The sequence below is a fragment of the Dromaius novaehollandiae genome, unplaced genomic scaffold (genome assembly GCF_036370855.1).
Source record: "Dromaius novaehollandiae isolate bDroNov1 unplaced genomic scaffold, bDroNov1.hap1 HAP1_SCAFFOLD_27, whole genome shotgun sequence".
NCBI lineage: Eukaryota > Metazoa > Chordata > Aves > Casuariiformes > Dromaiidae > Dromaius > Dromaius novaehollandiae.
This window is the reverse complement of record NW_026991415.1, coordinates 6,761,733-6,783,233: the sequence shown is the minus strand read 5'-3', so window position 1 is coordinate 6,783,233 and position 21,501 is coordinate 6,761,733. Positions and strand designations below refer to the sequence as shown.

At 54.2% G+C, this 21,501-nt stretch overlaps 1 protein-coding gene across 1 annotated transcript in view; it reads right to left on the bottom strand.

The window, feature by feature from the left end:
• Window positions 1-1,431: 1,431 nt before the first annotated feature.
• Window positions 1,432-21,501, bottom strand: part of LOC135326378 (olfactory receptor 5L1-like) — a 35,351-nt gene continuing 15,281 nt past the window's right edge. The window contains exons 2-3 of the mRNA XM_064504261.1: window positions 3,284-4,234; window positions 1,432-1,459 (exon numbers count right to left, since the gene is read on the bottom strand). Coding sequence (XP_064360331.1) covers window positions 1,432-1,459; window positions 3,284-4,234 — 979 coding nt within the window. The remainder of the gene's footprint in view (window positions 1,460-3,283; window positions 4,235-21,501) is intronic.

The following is a 21,501-nucleotide window of genomic DNA, read 5'->3' as shown; positions in this document are numbered from 1 at the left end:
GCTCATTCAGAAATTTGTGATGTGACCAGCTCTCAGCGCTGCAGCTGCTGGAGTTTGAGAACATCCCTACAACCAGCCTTCCTGGTCTTCCTCATCTCTGCACAGTCCTGGGGTGACTTGCAAACGGGAGACTCCGTCCCCTTTGAGTACTGTCAGATAGGGGACTCTCTTCCCCCTGGGGAGGAGAGGGAGGGCCTTCACCAGCTCCATGGTGCCTTTTCCACCCCCGACCTTCGCAGTTGCCTGGGCCTGGGTCTGCCCACTTGTCTTCACCATGGTCATGGCTGCACTGAGGCCCATGAAAATCCCAATGATCCTACCCTCAAGCGAGCTGAAACTGGAGCCTGGCTGGCCACAAAGGCATCGCCCATCCAGTTCCCCAGGCATGCAGCTGAGGGCAGGGGTCTTTGCCCCAATTTCCCTGCTCCTCCCCTACTCCTGGCACTGCTGCTGCTGTGCCCATGTCAAACCCTCCTGCCATCAGGCTGCTCCAGGCCCAAGGCAGCTCCAGCTCCCTCCAGGGCTGCGCTGGAGCCTTTCAGGAGCAGGCTGAGGTGGGGCTGGCACTGCCAGGGTGGGTCAGGAGAGGGCAGCTCCCCTCTGCCAGGCTGGGGCTGGGGCTGGGGCTGGGGCTGGGGCTGGGCATAGCGTTTCCCTGGAGAGCTCCCTGAGGAGCTGCTCCGGGGGTTCCTCCACCTCTGCCCTGGCAGCAGCACCAGTGCTCAGGGTGCCGGGGTGGAAGTGCACAGAGGCTGGAAGGGGAAAGGGTTGCCCAGGGGAGCATCAAGACCTTTTCCGTGCATTCAGGGATGGAGTGAGGAAAGCCAGAGCTCAGCTGGAGCTGGCATCACAGACATCAGACATGGAAAGGGCTGGGGTATTATTAAATGACTTAAATGATCCTCCAGAGTGTGGGAGGTCCGGGCACCCAGCCCCTGCCCAGTCCCAGCTGAGCCCCACACGCAGGTCAGCAGACAGCCATGCTCCAGGATCTGCCAGGCTGTGGTGCAGAAGAGAGGCCAAGCAGGGCTGGTCTTTTCCCCTCCTTCGGGGGACATCTCTGTGTAACAGGGACTTTGGTTTCTTCAGATTTCTTTCCATACCAGAGGCTGGATGACACAGTTTCCTTCAGTCTCAGGTCAGGTGGGGTTTCCCCCAAATACACCTTGCAGGCAGGGAAGCCCCAAAGGGCAAGCCTGACTCAAAAGGTGGGGGAAGGCAGACAACTGAGACTGTTGGAGCCTGACCATCTCCTCCATGGTCACCAGTAACTGTGACATCAGAGACTGTGACATCACAATTGGGCAACCAGGTGAGCACATGAGGCGGGGCAGCACAGGCACACCTGCCCTGGAGGCCAATGGGCACCAACGTGCTTTTCTTTGCTCTAGCAGGGGTGAAGACCTGAGGGACTGCTTCAAAGCAGTTTCCTCACAGAACAAGGAAACCTGCTTTTCTGTCTCACCCAAGGCTGGAGCTGGTCATTTCTGCTGAATTTCATGACCTCTGGCCACCAGCAGATCATCTCTCAGATCATCTGGGGCTGGAGAGGGCTCCTCTGGCTTCTCTCTCAAGGAGAAGGATGGACTGCATTTTGTGTCTTTTCTGCTGGTGGATGCAGTGGGTTCCTAGGATGTGTCCTGGCTCCCAGAGCTCTCCCCTGGACACACTGGCCAGCGTGCCTATTGCTGTGGCTTTACTGACTGTTGGTCATCCTCTCCCTCTGGTCGTTCCCAGTGGAACCATCTCCTTACCAGGTTTGCCAGGCTGTCAGCAAAGATGCTTCTGCCCTGCTTGTTCAGGCTGACCCTATCTCTTCTGAGCAAAGAGGGCCCCATGGTCATAAAAACCAAAGTCCTGTTGCTGACACCAGCTGTGCAACAGTTGTTGGCCCACAGGATCTGTCCCCACCTCCTCAAGCCCTTTGCCCTCACCAGCAGGATCAAAGAGAAAACCACCTGGGCCCCCCAGGTCCCCTGATCATCACCCCCAGACCCAGGTAGTCCTTCTTGATGCTTTGCAAGTCTCCCTGGGCAGTGCCTTTGCTGTCTACGTGGACGAGCAGCAGGAGATGACAGTGTGAGGGGCAGACAAGCCTCGGCCATCTTCACCTGCTTCTGCCTTGGCCCTCCCACAACCTCTCTGCCCTCCTGGGCTGCCCCTCGCCCTTCACTTGAGCACCTCACCATGGCTGCCTGATGCTCCTCACCAATCAGCATCCTGCAGCACAAGTGACCTCACTACGTACAGCCCAGCCCTGACACCTTCCCCTGCAGCTCCCTCTTGCCTGCCTCTCCTCTCCCCTCCCCTCTCAGAATCACAGAACTACAGAATGGTTGAGATTGGAAGGGACCTCTGGAGATCATCTAGTCCAAGCCCCCTGCTCAAGCAGGGTCACCTGGAGCACATTGCCCAGGACCCTGTCCAGATGGCTTTTGAATATCCTTCTCTCTCTCTCTCTCTCTCTCTCTCTCACACACACACATATATATAAAAATCAGTATCAATCAATTTTGAATTGCACTCAGGAAGGGCTGAATCACAGACAGGCTGGCACTGGAGTCCCTGCCTGCAGGCACGAGTGCTCTTGCCAATGCATGGTATTGAGGACCCTTTCAGATGCCCTGAGGTGTGCCTACAGCATCCATTTACAGCCCCAGTCCCAACAAGTCCCTTCACTATTTCCCCGCACTGTCTGCCAGGAACCTCAGATATCTGGGAGACTCAAGGCCATCACAAGTGACAGGAGACACCAGCATGTGCTTGGGCAGCTCTAGCAGTATCTGCATTTCCACTGGACAGAAGAGTAACAAGGGCTGTGGGCTGAGGCAATGACCTCTACCCTGGAAATGTTCACAGCAGAGGGAGATGGCTCCCACCTGAGGAACCCCCAGTCAGGAAAGTACTGCCACTCCCGCTCTCCCTCCCTGTTCTCTCAGATTCCACCCCAGATGAATCCCCTGTCACCACAGGAAAAGAAAATGACACCATTGCAACATTTCCCACATACGGCAACACGACTTTTTTGTCTGGAAAGGAAGCACCAAGAAAGGGACATTATTTCCACTCCCTTCTAACCCATGCCTTTAATTGCTGAAGGAAATCTGTACTCTCTTCCCTTCTGCTTTCTGAAAACAATTCTCAGTGCCATGTTCTTCTGAAGGGATAGCTACTATGCAGCATACTATTACCTGTGCTGATTTGACTACCTTACAGAACCAGCAGTGTTTTGCATGCAGTAGCGCACAATGGCTATGAGCTCTAGGTGCAGGCCAGAGCTTTCCTGAGTGCATTTCTCAGGGCCTCCCTGACCTCCCTGTTCCGCAGGCTGTAGATGAGGGGATTGACCAGGGGTGTGAGGACGGTGTAGGAAAAGGAGAACACTTTGTTGAGCTGCCTCAGCTGGGGGGTTCTGGGCAGCATGTAGACAATGATGAGGGTGCCATAGAAAACATTGACAACAGTGAGGTGGGAGGAGCAGGTGGAGAAGGCCTTCTGCCTGCCCACGCTGGACGGGATCCTCAGGATGGCAGCTATGATGCACATGTAGGAGGCCACTGTGAACAGGAAAGGGAAGACTAAATCCAGGAAAGATAGGAAGAAAGTTACTATTGTAACCACCCGGGTGTCACTGCAGGCAAGCTCCAGCAATGGTTTAAAATCACAGAAGAAGTGGTTAATTGCATTGGGGCCACAGAACTTCAACTCAGATATGAAAGAAATGACTACTGTGGAGATTAGCAATCCCACTAGCCAAGACGCTGCTGCCAGCTGTAGAGAGACCTTCCAGGTCATGATGCTTGCATAGAGCAGGGGCTGGCATATGGCCAAGTACCGATCGTAGGACATAACTGCCAGCAGATAAGACTCGGTAACCACAAAAGAGGCAAAAAAATAGAATTGTACAATACAGCCCTGAGCAGAGATGGTCCTGTCCCCAGTCAGGAAGCTGGCCAGCAGCTGGGGCAGGATCGTGGAGCTGTAGCAGATCTCCAACGAGGAGAGATTGCTGAGGAAAAAGTACATGGGGGTGTGCAGGTGCCAGTCTGCCACCACCAACGCAACAATGAGGATGTTCCCAATCATCGTTACCAAGTAGATCATAAACAAGAGGACGAAGAGTGGTGTCTGGAGCGAGGGCAAATTCCCCATTCCCAGCAGGACAAACTCCATTGACGATGTGCAATTCTCCCATTCCCCTTTCTCCCTGTAGCACCTCAGCTTCCTCACTCCTCTTTGCCAGCAAGGACACCTATGAGAAAGAGCCTTTGTTTATTTATTTGTTTCTTGTGTAGAATAATCATGAAGACAGTTTCTGTCAGAGACAACATGACTCTGACACTTCTCTGACTGCATTTGTATTCTCTTACTGACCTCCATGACTAGTGAAAGGAGGGAACTAGAGAGAGTTAAACCATGCATCTACAGAGAAGGGCCTCCTAGGAGAACCACAGAGGTAAGCTGCCCCACAGAGGTGCTCATTTCCCTCTTGGGGTGGAGGTATAGGAGAGAAAGCATTCACTCAGACCATGACAGTGTCTCTCCTACACCCAAAGTTATTCCAAATAGCAAGCCCAATCCCAACCAGGCAAGAAAATCCCTTTATGCGAGCACATCATGCCAGCTGCCTCATGGCACAGTCCAGCAGCTGGACCTCAGCACTGCCAGCTGTGCTCATGGGGCTCCCTGAACAGCCTTGCTAGGAGAAGGGGTGGGTGCTTCCATGGTGAGCGGTGGGTGAGATTGGGAAGGAGCATCGTTACCCTCCTGTTTGTGGTGAATGCCCAGGACATGGCTGTGTGCACAGCCAGGGAAGGTCCCTGCCTGAGAAGCACAGTCCTCTACCCGGATCCTACCTCCCAAGTGAGGTGGGGGTGCCCCTTGTCAGGACTCTGGGCAGGCTCAGGGCCAGCAAAGGCACAACTCTAACTCCACACCCACTAGCAAGCTCCCCAGGACTCTGCTCAGCTAACAAGGGCATCAGAAGAAATGTGTGGAGGGAAGAGGGAGCTGGAGTAGAAGACACCCGGGAAGGGATATGCCCGTCACCTTTCTCACTCATAGATACCACCATGCAAAGCCTCATCAGCTAAGAAGGAACAGCCCTGACTCAGAAGGCACAACACAAACCTGCAGTCCTCAGGATGAGGTGATGACCTCAGCGCTGATGGTGCCAGGAAGTGATGATCAAGGTGAGGGATCTGATCCTCTGCCTCTTCTCCAACGTGTCCTTGTCTTCCCTGAGCTCTCTGCAAACCCTGATCTGAGGATCAGGCACTGCCCTGCGCTTTCTGTCCTCCTTCAGCAGCTCCTATAGAGAGTCTCCAGCAGGAGCTGAATGCCCCGGCCCTCCAGATTGTCCTGGGGTTTATAGCACTAATGAGTCTCTGAAGGTTCCTGCTGCAGATCATCTCTCCCCAGTGACTACAGGGAGCAAGCAAGGCATAACTGGCCCTCAAAGGAGACTGAAACCTCTGAACTGCTGGAAACTTTGCAAACACTTCTGACATACAGCTTTCCCCATAATGCTGGTCACTCAAACTCTGGGACATGCTCAGGAAACTGAGGCAGCACAATCATCAGGCCTCCTCCTAAGTCATGACACAGAGCCAGGAGAGATCCCATGAATGGGATTCCCCTCACCTCCCTGCAGGCAACTGTCTGTTCACTGACTCACTCAGGTTTAGAGAGCCCTGATGGCCTGAGCTGGTCCCTCCAGCCTCCCACAATGGTGTGTGGGGAGGAAAAGGCCGAGCCCCTGGTATTTCTCCCAGCCATGGAGACTTCCCTGGGGGAATGGGTGAATCCCCCTTGGGTGCCAGGCTCCTTCCCCTGAAGGGAGAGGGCCCCCAAACCTCTCCCTGAGACACAGGGGCCTGGTGTGTGAGGGACTGAAGGGAGCAGAGCTACTGATATTTCCTCCTGGTTTCTGTCCCTCTCTCTTATCTCAGAGGTTCTCAGAGATCTCCTTTGCTCCTGTTGTCGCACCGATGGGTGCCACAGGGCAGGATTCCACTCAGTCCTGTTGGAGCCTCCTTGGCCTCTACCCTGGCTGGAAGGCAGGAGTGGCTGGCTTCATAGACACAGAAGTTTGTGCGGCAGCTTCCTGAGCATCCTGATGGCCTTGTACTGAATTGGCCCCAGTATGTTGTTGTCTTTATTTGGGACCCAACACTGGACGTGGCACTCTAGATGTGGTCTAAGGAGCACTGGGGGGTGCTCGCTCTCCTTGATCTGCTGGCCATGCTCCTGTGCACACAGCCCAGGAGGCTATTGGCCTTTCTCACTGCCAGGGCACATTGCTGGCTCACATTCACTTGGCTGTGCAGCAGGATCCCCAGGCCCTTTTCCACAGAGCTGCTCCTGGCCAGGCTTTCGACAGGGCTTTGGGGCCAATAACAGGCCTTCACAGCCCCCTAACAGACTCACCAGGGGCTTCCACATGCACCACCTCTCAAAGGCCCAGGAACCCATTTAAGCTCAGGTCTGAGTCTTCAGTCCCATCTTGAGCTACATTGCAGGTATGCTTCTCTGCAGCTGTGTTATAGGTGTGCCTGTTCTTGGCCATGGGCCCTGTTGATCCGGACTCTGACTCATGGTGTGACTTTCCAGCTTGACCTTGGACATGCCTCATCTTGCCCTGCAATTATGGGCCTTTGTCTGACCCTGGTTACTCTCACTGGACCCGATTTTGATTTGCTGACTTGTGTTCCCAGCTTGCCTTCAGACCTGCCTTATCACCAAGAACTTGCCTGATGATCTGGAGTCTTGGTTGAACCTGGCTACCATTTCCAGGTCTTCCCTGCTCACCTTGCCTGGGTATGGTGGGGCTGGGCCCAGGCTGCTGGAGCCCCTGCCCTGTCACACTTGGCTCCCAGCATGTCATGCCTTTGGGAGCAGCTGGCCATTGCTACATCCTGTAATCTGTCCCCAGCCTTTGTTGTTGCAACAGGTTTTTTAGTTCCCAGAGGCAGGCATTCATCTATTGAATTTCATGCATTTTCATGCTACCTGTTGAGATTTTTGAGGTCTCTCTTGATGACTGCCCTGTCTTTGAGCATATTGGCTGCTACCTACGCAGTTTGTTCTCCTCTGCAGATGTCCTCCAGGTGAGTGATAAAGATGTAAAACAGGAAAGATCCCAGGATAGACCCCTGAAGGACTACACTTGTTAAGGGTCCCCAGGTAGAGTACGACCCATAATATGGGCCCAGACACCCAACCAGTGTTATTCTTCTGTTTGTCCACCCATCTAGACCATTACATCCTGACTTGAGAGGCTTGAGATCATGTGGAAAGCCTTGTTAAAGACAAGGTGAGTGACATCCACTGCTCTTCCCTCTTCCACTAATCTGTTTATTTTACCCTAGAAGGTAACAAAGTTGGTGAGGCAAGAGTTAAACTTGGGGGAAACCCATGCTGACTATTACCAGTCACATTCTTTTCCGTGTGATCATAAATGTGTTTCAAGAGCACTCACTCCATGATTTACTGAGGCACTGAAGTAAGTTTGACCAGCCTGTTGTTCTTTGGATTATTAAAAGAGTAATTAAAAGAATGGCCCATTCTGAAGATGGCTTCAGATGGTGCTTTTCTCTACTCCCTGGGTATGCCTGCCCTCATCTCTCAAAAATGACAGAGAGTGTCCTTGCAAGGAGGTTGGTGGCTTCCGTCAGTACGCTTCGATGCAGCTTGTCGGGTCGCATGGCTTTCAGAGGCTGAGTTCTCACAAGTAATCTCTGACTCAGTCCTCATGCACCTCTGGCAGTTCTTCTCCTCCTCAAGCCTTTTCAGGAATCACAGAAGAGTTCCTCAGCCTTCTGTGTGCTCACTGTCACTAAGTCACCCACTCCATTCAGCAATGGATCAACTCTTTCCTTCTTCAGCCCTTCACTAGTGTCAAGGGGTCCTTGACATCCCTTGCAAGTCTCAACTTTGAGCTTTGGCTTTCCTGACACCATCCCTCCTGTTAAGGAAGTTATTGAACTGAAACTGTCTAGAGGGAGCCGCTTAGCACAACTTCTATAAAACTTGCTTAACATGAGGAGTTAAATTTGCTGAAGCCTTAGACCGCATTCAGATAACATAAGGAACTTTCACCTAGTTCAGTAAAAGAGGCCCCAGAGCTGATTCAAGCTGGAAAGATAAGGGAGTTCCAAGCAGTCTGTGCTCCTGTGTCTCACACTCCAAAAGGCAGAATGTCAAGACTTTGAAATAAGGGCTGTGCAGGGCGTCAGGACCTTGAGAGACAAAGTCTCCTCTCACTGCTGAAACAGTGTTAATTGTTGTGGTCTGGAATTACCACCTCCTTGTCAGGACCTTGAGAGAAAACAGCGTGACCCAACAAGGAATGAAGGTACATCCGTCAGCAGAAACCGCAACAGAAAAGATAAGGGAGAAAAACAGCCTGCCTAGGGACAACGATGAGACCCAATAAGGAGCAGGAGACCCCAGACCTCAATAATACTATTGGTCTGAACTACCGTGTGAGGGGTGGAGAGCTTAGCTTGAAAAGTTATAATTGCCCAGGGATTTCTTTGTTGGGGTCCCTCTTTGGAGGCACCCAGCTCGAGCTGTAATTACTGCACACACATCATTAAAATTTATTTATTTAATTTGCTTTGATTTGGCTCCGAACTTTTCAGCAGGAACCTAGGGTGGGACCCTGTTATGGTGGCCAGTGAGCCTAACCTTCCATTACAAGAAGAAAAGAGTGTCTGCACCATTTATGTAGATGGGTAAGATCTCCAGTTAGCCTTCGCTAGTAAGAGAGAGAGGCAACTACCACGCCTCTAGCCTAATAAAACTTTTGGTTGGACAGATCTCAAAAGTGCCAAAATTCAAAACCTCCAATAAGGAACTCTTTCTGAAAGACGAGCTCTTATACTGCAAATACTCTACACTCCATATTTCTATGTATTTCACAGTCTATGTGGCATATGTGGCTGGAGATCCTGGCAAGAGCTGAGGAAACTCAAGGCCTGAACCTCAGTGCACAGAAGGCAGCAGGCTGCCAGCATCCCTGGCTCTGGCCACCAGGGCAGCCTGGGCCCTGCGAGCCAAGTCACCTCCTCACCTCCAAGGGCTCCCCAGCTCCCCAGCCTGGCGGCACTCCCCACGCACAGCACTGCTCTCTCCAGACACTTCCTCCCGTGCAGAGCAGCACCAAGAAACTGGGGCCACCACTCGTTCCCACCACAGGGCACCCCACCACTGTGACACACCGCACCACCTGCCCCTCGCCTCATAGAGGGTTGCCAGCCAACACACACCTTCTCATCAGGGACACAAAGAGCACACAACCAGACATGGCAGCAGCTAGGGGACCCGCAAAGGCCCCAAAACGCACAAAGGCCACCTCTCCAGCCCTTCCGTTTGCTTGTAGTCCTCCAAGGGCTTGCAACAAGTACTTCCTCCGAATAGCCAGTCACAGCCCTGCGCCTGGTCACTTCCTACCTCGAGGCATGAAAGGACAGAGATATGGCTCAGATCTTGGAGAAATGTCTCACAAGCTCGCTGCAGTTTTGATGAGGTGGATTTTCTATAGCACACAGACACTAGAAACCAGAGATTTCACCATCAATATCCAACCCATGCTGCAGGCCTATATGCTGCTGGGACAGGTGTGATCTCAAAGTCAGTTCCCAGCCAGGTGCCAGCTGCTGGCCTGCCAGCTGCTCTGTGTGCAGTGACCTCACATGCAACTTTTCAGCCAGGGGCCTGCTGCTGGCCTATAGGGTACTCAGAAGAGATGACCTCACAGCCGTCTTCACAACCATATGCCTGTCAGTGGCCTCTAACCCTCTGAGACAGCAGCTGCCTTACTATGACTTCCGCCACCATGCATCAAATACTGACCTATCAGCTGCTCTGGTAGAAGTGGTCCTCCTGGGCATGGCCAGGGTGCCAGAGCCCATGGGCAGCATCCTGCTGCCCCCGGGCACAGCAGGGCAGGGCAGGGCAGAGCCTTCTGGCCCCTGGGGCCCCGGCCCCCTGCCTGCGGCACCCCCTGAGGAGCCCCGGGGCCTCAGGGCAGCCAGGGCCAGAGCAGCTCTGGGCCTGCCGGTGCTGGGCAGCAGAGGTGTGGGGCTGGGAGGGGGCGGGGGAGATGGCCCTGCTGGGCTCCCCCCAGCACTGCCCCCCACGGCTCAGAGAAACAGGCTTGGGGTCAGCAGGGACTTGTGGGGTGGCGATGGCACCCCCACCTCTTCCCAAGCTGCTCCCCCAAACAGGCTGTCTTTTGGGTGCAGAGGTCTGACCCCAGTTTGCAGGAGGCTAGTGGCTGTGGCCTTTGGAGGACAACATCTCTGAGCCCCAAACATGCTGTGCCAAGTTGGCAGCATAAAAGGATCTGGGGGAAAGAAGAGAGGTTCTCCCAAACAAGTAGACCCCTTGGGGTTATTACAAGGTGAAGGTTTGATTTCCCATTTGGGCATTTCCAGCATGGTCTTGAGAGCCCCACGGGAGCTGCCGGACACCCCAGCTCCAGGACACAGGACTCCTTTCCTGGCAGAGCCAGATGCCAAAGGGGGACCCACTCCCAGGGAAGCCTGGCCATGGATTGCCCCACAGCCTCCACAGGCAGATGGAGCTGGCCCCACAGGAGCCTTGGGGCTACCAGGAGTCCTGGCTGCCACACTGTCCCCCGAGCCAGGCCAGACCCTCAGGCAGGGCTCCTGTGGCAGCCCCCCCACACCTTCCAGCCACTCCCACAGCCCGGGACCCACAGCTGTTTTTGCAGTTAACAGTCTCTATGCAACACCTCAGGAAGGAGCTCCCCAAGCCCTTACCTTTGGAGAACTGCAGGAGTACTGAGAACAAGGAACTGTGGTCTGGGCTGACAGTCTTGGTCCAGCAGTTCTCCATCTCACTTGCCCCCTTGCCCTCAGCTCTTCTGTCCATCCAGAGAGAAAGGAAAAAGCATGCTCTTCCCATCTCATCACCCAAAACTCCTCTCGCTGCTCCTCTGCCGGCCATTGAGGGGCCCCAGCATGCCCCTGCTTCCTGTTATCCCGGCTCCGTGACATGGAGCAGCTCTGACGGGCAGCGTGTGAGCAGTGCTCAGCAGCTCCTGGGCCTCGCAGGGAAGTGAGGACACTGCTGCGGCACTGGGCAGACCTCCCTGTGATGCAGCACATCCCACTGTGACCTCAGCTCCTGTCATCAGGGGGCTCAGGAGGTCACTGCCGTGGAGATGGCAGAGCCAGGGAGAGAGCAGACAGATTTCCCCTCACCTCACCTCCCTTCACCCCAGGTATTTGCCAAAAACTTGCTGATTAATTCTTCAGGAACATCTCCAGACAGTGCCAAAGGTTGTGACAGATCTAAAAGGGGGCCTTGGAGAGGTCACTTCTGCACCCCTGCACTGTCAGGTCTCTGCACTGGGCAGACATGTGCGGGAAACTGGGGTTTGGGGGTTGGTTTGGAGGTTGGCAGTTTTTAAAGACAGGATCAAAGTCATGTGGAATGAAACAGCACATAGTGTGGCCACAGGCTGAGATGCTTTGGTGAGCCTCAAAACTGGTTTCTGCTGTGGGCTGCGCTTTTTGCAGAAGCAGGATGTAGGACCATATCGGGAGAGGATACAGCCTTCCTCCTTGAGGCACCAAAGCAGGCTCTTTGTTTTGAAAAGTCCTCAGCAAGGTTTCTCGGTCTGTGGTGCTTAAGGTAGAGACGATACACCAGAAAAGAGCAAATGTGTCCTGAACACACAGCATCCTGAGAGCTTTATCTGGGACCCTGGTCCCTGCCATGCTTCATAGCCATGGTTACTGGAGTGCCTGAACATGATGCTGCCCATTAAGAGGAAAGAAAAAGAAAATATTCAGCAATGGTAAAAATGTGTGAAGTTTTGGAAAGAGGATTTTTTTTGTCAGTTATCACATTGAGTTATTTTTGGAGAAGATTTCAGCTTGTGACTAGATTCTCCTTTTGGGGCTTGATTCATTTGACCACACCGAGAGGCTGCTGCTGCCTGAGATGCCCTGGGATAGCTGCTGTGTTCCCACGTTGCGCTGGAGATTTTGGGGGCGGCTCCTACGGGACCTTAGCTTGTCATTAGGAAAAGTATCTCCAAACACCTCAGTTGAGAAACCTATTTCCCTCCATTGACTAGAGAGGGAAGTCCCGACAGCTGACTTAGACAAAGACATTTTCACTGGTGGGGTCTGGCATGGGGTGAGATCAGCCTCCTCCCTGTTGTCCCCTAAAATGAAGTCACACTTCACTGACTTCCTGCAGGGAATGTCAAGGGCATGTGGCTAGATGTTTTAGGGCCTCCTTTCAAGCAGCACTTTAAGACTGGTATGTTGAGATTTGTGCCAATTTGGCCATCCAAAAATAGACAAAGCTGGTCGCCCTGCTTTCCTCATCAGTCGAGAGAGCCCGAAGCCTCACAGTGAGATGTGCTCTGTGCAAAGAGTGAGGAGTGGCACGGACAGCGATGGGCAGGGGTGGTTTTCTGAGTACCAGCACTATGTGAGACACAAAAATATCTTGTTTAACAGTGCGGGCCTGATTATAGCAGAACTGTTTAGAAAATGACATTAAAAAATGAAACAAGAAAGCAATTGAAAAAAAGATTTTTAAAGCAAAGAATCATGTTTTTATACTTTCCAGCTTTTCTTTCTTGTTTTTTTTGTGTGTGTGCTCTTATGTCTTTCTTGATTTGTTCTGTTTCGGTATACTAGTCTTCTGGGGTAATTATGCATTATCTTTTTGCTTGAAAAGGAAAGTGATTTTCAGAACTGGGCTGGGATGCAGTCACAGGGTCATGGACATGTGGTGCCATTGCAGGTGCCCTGGTCCCCTCTACCCAGCCTCCCTCTGCAGCTCTGAGGGGCTCCTGTCTCCCACAGGTCCCCTGTGAGGGCTGCCAGGCCCAGGCAGGTCCCTCAGAGACGCCAGGGCCAACAGCCTCATCATCACAGCTATAGCCTGCAACCACCGCCTCCACACCCCCATGTACTTCTTCCTCCTCAACCTCTCCCTCCTCGACCTCGGCTCTATCTCCGCCATGGTCCCCAAATCCATGGCCAATTCCCTGTGGAACATCAGGGCCACTTCCTACTCAGGATGTGCTGCCCAGCTCTTCCTGTTTTTCTTCTTCTTTGGAGGAGAGTTTTATCTCCTCACTGTCATGGCCTATGACCGCTACATTGCCATCTGCAAACCCCTGCACTGTGGGACCCTCATGGGCAGCAGAGCTTGTGTCAGAATGGCAGCAGCTGCCTGGGCCAGTGGTTTTCTCTATGCTCTCCTGCACACTGCTAATACATTTTCAATACCACTCTGCCAAGGCAATGTTGTGGAGCAGTTCTTCTGTGAAGTGCCCCAAATCCTCAAGCTCTCCTGCTCAGACTCCTACCTCAGGGAACTTGGCCTTCTTGTGGTTAATGCCTGCTTATTCTTTGGGTGTTTTGTTTTCATTGTGGTGTCCTACATGCAGATCTTCACTGCTGTGCTGAGGATCCCCTCTGAGCAGGGCCGGCACAAAGCCTTTTCCATGTGCCTCCCGCACCTGGCTGTGGTCTCCCTGTTTCTCAGCACTGCCCTGTTTGCCTACCTGAAGCCCCCCTCCCTCTCCTCCCCAGCTCTGGATCTGGTGGTGGCTGTTCTGTACGCGGTGATGCCTCCAGCAGTGAACCCCCTCATCTACAGCATGAGGAACAAGGAGCTCAAGGAGGCACTGAGGAAACTGATTCAACTGGTACTAGTTCTGCAGCAATAAGCTGCCCACCTCTCTTCACAAGTCATTTCCAGTTTATCTCTGGCAGCTCTTTTGTTTTGCACATTCTATCTGTGATACTCATGTTTGTGCACAAATGTTTGAATGCATCCCACTTCTCCAGAGACACAAACCCCATCTGTCTGACTGAGAGGCCTTCTGTAAATCTGCCCCTCACTGTGTCAGAGCTGACCACTCATGTAGGATCTCCGTAATAAAAGGGGATTTTCTCAGTACTCTGCCTGAAGGCTGGGCTCTTCTTCCCATCTGGTGCCAAGAATGCGCTCAGGGAATTGCACCCAAAAAGGCCCTGTTGCTGTGCCTGGGTTTTGCATGGGCTAAGGGGCATCAGCTCGTAGAGTGATGTGTTAGGGAAGGAGGGCTGGATTCAGCTGTCCCTTGCGGGTGCCCAGTGCCCCTGGAGGGGGTGAGTGGTCAAGAGGTATCTGCCGGGGACTGTCCCACATATTACAGGGCTGGTGACAGATGCCATTCCTGCTGGAAGGGGATATGAAGCCACCCAGGGATCACAGAGGATCTCCAGGGCCAGCATGTGCCTGGAGTGGGCAGGCTGCTCAATCCCTGGGGCCGCAGGAGGTGCCGGAGGGGCTGCAGGCAGCCAGGGTTAAGGATCTCTGGTCATGAGAGCAGTGGAGACCTGGAGTGCCTGGCCTCCATTTCCTTGGGCCATTGCTGGCCCCCAGCCCGGGGGCTGATGGGGAGGCTGACACCCCTCTCTGCCCCCCAGCAGCTGCTGTGCCCTGCAGAGGGGCTGGGGCTGTGGGGTGAGTGCCCAGAGCTCTGCAGCCCCCTGTGGCGGGCACTGCTGTGGGGCCACCGCAGCCTGGTCTGCTGTGCTGGGTGGGCTGGGGAGAGGGCAGGGGAGGTGGGGAGAGGTGGGGAGGGTCTGGGCTGCGCTGGGCTGGGCTGGAAAGGGTCCAGGAGAGGAAAAAGCCAGCAGGCAGCTCCTGTGTGTGAACAGCACTGTGGGAGCACACAGCCGTGTACTTGCAGGGCAAATGCAGGTCTGCTGGGAAAGGCAGCAGGACATGGCAGGTGCAGGAGAGGAGAGCATTGCACGGACACACTGGGGAAGCTGCTGCAGGGCCATCGTCCCAGAGCAGCCCCTCACATCACCCCTTTCTGGCTGCTCACCCAGCTGTGGGGTGGTCCATGGCCAGCTCCATCCTCCTGCAGGTCTCCGTATCCCAACAGAAGGGAAAAGACCAGCCTTGCAGGGCCTCTCTTCTGCACCAGAGCCTGGCAGATCCCGGAGCAGGATGTCTGCTGACCCCCGAGTGGGGCACAGGCTGGGCTGGGCAGGGGCCAGGTGCTCAGGTCCCCCAGACTCTGGGGGATCATTTAATAGTCATTTAATAATAACCCAGCCCTTTTCATGTCAGAGATCTCTGGTGCCAGCCCCACCTCAGCCCATTCCTGAAAGGCTCCAGAGATGCCCTGGAGGGAGCTGGAGCTGCCTCAGGCCCAGGGAAGTCTGCCGGCAGGAGTGTTTGACATGGGCACAGCAACAGCAGTGCCAGGAACATGGGAGGAGCAGGGAAATTAGAGGAAAGACCCCTGCCCTTGGCTGCATGGCCGGGACACTGGATGGGTGATGCCTCTATAGCCAGCCAGGCTCCAGGTTCAGGGTGGATGCCCATTCAAGGATAGGAGCACTGGGATTTTCATGGGCTTCAGTGCAGCCATGACCATGGTGAAGGCAAGTGGGCAAACCTAGGCACAAACAATAGCAAGGGTTGGGGGTGGAAAAGTCAGTGTGGGGCTGGTGAAGGCCCTCCCTCTCCTCCTCATGGAAGAGTCCCCAGGCGATGCTGGACTCCACTTTCGCCGACTGAAGGGGAGCACAGGGAGGGTGGAAGAGGCAGATGGAGCCTCTCGGGGTGTGTGAGGGAGTTTTCCAAAGCCCAGGGCTGAGCCAGGGACCTTTGGATCTTCCCCCGAGGCTCTCCCAGCTGGGCTCATTCTGCTCTGCCCCAGGTGCTCTTGTCCACCATGCCACCAAGCCAGAGCGGAGGCTGAGAATTCATGGAATCACAGAGGAGTTTTGGTGGGAAGGGACCTCCGGAGGTCTCCAGTCCAACCTCCCACGCAAAGCAGGGCTGGTTGGAGCCCTGCAGTCCCATCTGGCCATCACTGGACTGTGGCTGACCTCGGGTACCCTCCCCAGTCCTGCTCTGCTCCGCGTCCAGGCTCTGCAAGATGACACCTCTCGTCAGTGGGTCCCTGCCCTGTCTGCCTCACCAGCACCCTTGGCTCCTGGCTCCACTTCCCATACAGAGCAGCCCTGCTGTGGGGCCACAGGCCATGCTGGTTGGGGCAGGAAGCAGACCCAGCTGGACAGGGATCACCACCACTGATACTGCTGGCACCTGTCTGCGCTCATGGATGGTGCTCAGAGTGACCCCAGGGCACTTGCAGTGGCAGGAGATGTGTTTGGGTGGGCACCAGCTCCAGCCTGTGGTGTTTCACTGAGGGTGCAGGAATCACCCTCCAGTGCCCCTTCCCTGGGCCTCCTGGGTCCCCACCACCTCTCTAGGGATTGCAGAGCCCTCGTTTCTCCATGTATACCTGGATTTAGTGCTCTACCTTCTGCTTACTCCACTGTGGACCATCCCTCATTTTGTAAGGCTCCACTCACTGCCCACCCCGAGGCACACGCTGTCCCTGGAGATCCCCTGGGCTCTCGTGGGGTTCAGATTCCCCTCCAGAAGGATGGGCATCTCTCATCAGCACTGTCACCCATGGGACAGCCCCAGGCAGACATTTCAGAGACCATTCCCCCTCCCCACTGGCACTGGTCACTGAGAAATGAGCTCTGAGTGCAGCCCTCAGTCCCTAACAGATCACCCAGGGACTCTGAGCTTGTCCCCTAGAATCCATGGATTTCACAAGCAGAACACCAGCCCCTTAGTGGTGCAACCCCTGGGGCGTATTTTTGACTCCATCTTCTGAAGAAAGGACAGACTTCAGGCACATCACAGGGGAGATCCCCTTTTATTATGGAAATGTTGTTCTGCAGGCCAGGTCTGACATAAGGGTGCCCAGTGTCTGGTGCTGCCTGTACTTCCAGGACACACGCACATGGAAACACAACCCTACCACCACCAGGTCATGAGAACTCCTGGGCCTTATCCACAGAATCGAGCACAGAAGGCCAGCATGGAAATGAAAAGAACAACTCTAAAAAGAGAAAGTCCTGCTGCTGTGTGAGGACATCTCTGCAGGAAAGCTGCAGTCCCCCCGCGAAGGCTGCAGTGAGGAAATGCCTGCTGCAGCAGTGGGGGGATGATACTGCCAAGCACGGGGTCTGTCCCCACAAGCTGCTGCCTGACTCCCCTCCCCTCCACTCCCCCTCCACTTGTAGTGCTGGAGCGTGTAGAGGAAAGGGACCAGCCCACGGTGACACTTGGCTGCCACCCTCACAGGAGAGGGGTGTGAGATCACACCCTGACTGTGGCCAGGGGAGCCGAGCTCTCCTAATGGACACGGGACCCATGGTCTCATCCCGCCTGTACTCATCCGAGCCTGACTCTGTGCCCCTGAGCTCCCTTGGTGTCAGTGTCAAAAGAGACACTGCAAAGGGAAACTTGCCTCATTACACTGGAGGCATCTGCAGCAGCACAAACTGGCAGGCTCTGAGGTTCCCTCACCTCAGCTGATGCAGGGGGAAACCCAGCTTCCTGCTTCAACATGGTCTCTGGGTCACATTCAAATGAGAGATTCCTGAGGAGATGGGACATGAACCTATTTTTTTTCTTCTTTTTAGGAAAAAGAGAAAAATAAGAAAGAAAGAACACACAACCTTGATGCCAGATAACGTGGGGAGTGAATACACAACGTACTGTTACTGGTGCTGACAATGGACCCATTCAACCAGTTTCCTCAGTGCCTCCTTGAGCTCCTTGTTCCTCAGGCTGTAGATGAGGGGGTTCACTGCTGGAGGCACCACTGAGTACAGAACAGCCACCACCAGATCCACAGCTGGGCAGGAGAGGGAGGGGGGCTTCAGGTAGGCAATCATTGCAGTGCTGACAAACAGGGAGACGACGGCCAGGTGCGGGAGGCACATGGAAAAGGCTTTGTGTCGTCCCTGCTCGGAGGGGATCCTCAGCACGACTGTGAAGATCTGCACGTAGGACACCACAATGAAAATGAAACACCCCAAAATTAAACAGCCACTAACTACAAGAAGGCCCACTTCCCTGAGGTAGGCGTCTGAGCAGGAGAGCTTGAGGATCTGGGGGATTTCACAGAAGAACTGGTCCACTGTGTTGCCTTGGCAGAGTGGTATTGAAAATGTGTTAGCGGTGTGCAGGAGAGCATAGAGAAAACCACTGGCCCAGGCAGCTGCTGCCATTTGGACACAAGCTCTGTTGCCCATGAGGGTCCCATAGTGCAGGGGTCTGCAAATAGCAACAAAGCGGTCATAGGCCATGACAGTGAGAAGAGAATACTCTCCTCCAAACAAGAAGAAAATGAGGAAGACCTGGGCAGCACATCCTGAGTAGGAAATGGCCCTCGTGTCCCTCAGAGAATTGGCCATGGATTTGGGGACAGTGGTGGAGATGGAGCCGAGGTCGAGGATGGAGAGATTGAGGAGGAAGAAGTACATGGGTGTGTGGAGGTGGTGGTCGCAGGCTATGGCTGTGATGATGAGGCCGTTGCCCAGGAGGGCAGCCAGGTAGATGCCCAGGAAGAGTGAGAAGTGCAAGAGCTGCAGCTCCCGTGTGTCTGCAAATGCCAGGAGGAGGAACTCATTGAAGGAGCTGCTGTTGGACATTTGCTCCCTCAGGAACCTAGGGTACTGTCTGAAGAAAAAGAGATTTTGACAAGGTAGGATAGACTTCTCTGAGCAAAGCTTTCTCTTAACCTCCCCCAAACACACACATATTACTTTTCCCCATCTTGGCAGGAGCATCATTGAGGTCCTTGGCTTGAGCTGCTGTTCACACTGCCCGAGTCTGCCATGAGGAGCAGGGACCTCCACTCGTGGGATCCTGAGGAGTCAGCCCTGACCTGCAGCAGTGATTACACGGGAACAGGGGTGACTCAACTTCTATACTCACAGTTCTAGTGAGACTTAATCCACTCGCAATGTAGAAGGGCTTTTCAGCATCTTCCCTCCCAGCTTTAAACACTGTCGATTCCTTAATAATTTTAAGGCTTTTCTTTTAGATGTCACACTTGAGGAGGATTCTTGAAGATAGAAATCCTCAGCATTGCTACTGCACTCAGAGGGACCAACTGTAATTCTGGAGAGGCAAAAGGACTCACTCCAGCTTTAGTGCAGAGCAAGGAGAGCTGGTCTGTCCATCTGCCTTGTTCCCAGCTGCGCTGTGCTCCCACCTCAGAGGTGGAGGACGATCCTATTCTTGTTACCCTAAAAAGAACTGCGACAGCTGAGAGCAGAGGAATCCAGGTTCAAAGTGCAGATCAACTGACTCAGCACCCTTTCTCAGAGTACCTGAGTGAGGTCTCAGCCCTCCCCTTCTAGCCAGGAAGACACTGAACTCCTTCCAGCTGCCCACATCCAGCCACCCAATAGCATTTCCATGGCCTCAGTATCTAAACAGCTTCTCCAGGGGATCCCTAGATAATACTCAGAGGCAATGGGAGAGCTGTGCCCTTCTGGAGGGCAGCCTGCAGCATAGCTGGGCACCCCAGAGAAGTAGCTGAATGTCCTGAAGATGGAGTGTCCAGGAGAGAGAGTTGGCTCATTCCCAGCCCCCCAGCACTGCATCGCTCAGAACCCCACAGGTTAAAGGGAGGCTTTAGCACTTCAGTGTCAAGGACACGTCTGCATGGCAGGACCTGCTGGGTCAGTGTCTGAACGGCATCGGAAACCCTGCTGCTCAGACAGTCAAAAGGGAATAACAAGAGCAGCATGGAAAGGTGGGAAACAGAGCAATACCATGATATTTCTGCTCATGGAGGAAGGGACAAGGGAGAGACAGATGGGCACTCAGGAGTTTCCCCTGTCCTGGATGTCTGGCTGCCAAGGAAACAATTTATGCCCTAAACCCCACAGCCTTGAGAGCAGAGGGCTGTGCTGGCTGGCAGAGGAGAGGAGGTGCTGGAGTTGATGGTTTCCTCTCACACTCTGAGCATGACTCTGCTGCCTGGAGCCGTCCCTGCGGGCAGCTGTTTCTCTGTCCCCACGTCTCTGCCCTGCCAGTGCTCACAGACCCCATCCCACCCGCTGGGTGCTCAGCTCTGCCCTGCAGAAACCTCCCGGGGGCAGGACACTGCCCAGGGCACCTCCGTGGTTGCAGGTGCTCCGGAGCAGGGGAGACAAACCTTGGTGAGGCTGGAAAGGTGCTGCTGGCTCTGTCTGTAGGCTTCAGGGTGGATGAAGGCATTTGCTGAGTCCCTCCCAGAGCTGCTCCTCTCAGTGTTACTGTTTTGGAGCCTCCGACCGCTGTCTAAACCTGACAGGTCCAATCCGATTTCACCCCACCCGAAGAGAGTAAAACTGAAAGCACAGACTCATGACAGCTCCTTCCCTTTCATGTATCCTCTGCCTTGAGCTGCCTTTTGAAAAGGCCCCTCCAGAAATGTCCTTGGAGTGAGCTGGAGCTTGGAGCAGTCCTGACCCACACAGCTCCCTCTTGACAGGACCTGTCCTGCTGGGTTCTCTCCTCCCACCCACAGCTTCTCCCCCAGTGCTGTGGGGAGCTCCCTGGGCAGGCTGAGGGCTGACACTTGCAGGCAGCAGAGTCACTGCTGCAGGCACACAGCACCCTGGGGTGCAGCGACACTGCTGTGAATTACAGCCCTGGGCAGACCTGTGTGCACACCCCAGCTTCACAGCCCTGCAGCATCCCTGCGAGAAGATAACAGGATGCCCTGTCCCTGTGACGCTGTGGCAGGGAATCCCTGCTCTAAAGGAAGTCCCCTTCCCCTGCAATGGAGAAACTGGGAGAGTGATCCATAAAAATCCAGTTGTGTGGCTGGACAGGTTTCAAGACCTTTCCAGGAACCTCACTAGCATTGCCCTGCAGCCAGAGACTTACCGTGTCAAGGGCTGTGAAGATTTCTCCCACAAGCAGCTCTCCTCTGTCCTCCCACTCCACACTGCCTTCCACTTCTCTCTGCCTTCTCTCAGCTCATGTCAGCAGCAGCAGGCAGTGCCCGCAGCCCTGCTGCTCTTGGCAGAGGAGCTGCTCCTGCACACAGCTGTGTCTGGGCAGTGCTGCCAGGTTGCCATGAGCTCCCTCCATCCCAGGAGCCTGGCCCCACTCAGGAGCAGAGGCCCAGCTGAAGGCCTGACTTTCTCTATCCCTTGTGCTCCCTCGTCATGGGAAATGTTCACTGCAATAAACTGAAATAATCACTGATGCTCCCTCTCTAAACAGTGTAGAGAGAGTGATTGCAGCATTGCAATTTGTTTCATCAGAGGATGGTTATTCGCAAGAGGTGGAGATGTCCCACTCAGGAAGCCCCTATCCCCATCTCTTAGCTAGGCAGGACACCTAGATGGGGACAAAAACAGAGCTTGTTTTCCCATTGTTCAGATATTGATTCAGATGAGTCAGTTTGGGCTTCTCAGGCTGCTTTAGAAGGCCCTGGACTGGCATAGGATTCAGATCCTTCCTGTGAGCTCCACAAAAAACACACTGAAGGTGGAATTCCCCTTGCCCAGGCAGAAGTGAGCACAGCATGGATGTCTGCATGCAATATCTTGGTCTAAGCTCCCATTATAATCCCTGGAGATGGAGGGTGGGAGTCAGGTGCTCACACACAAACACCTGGTG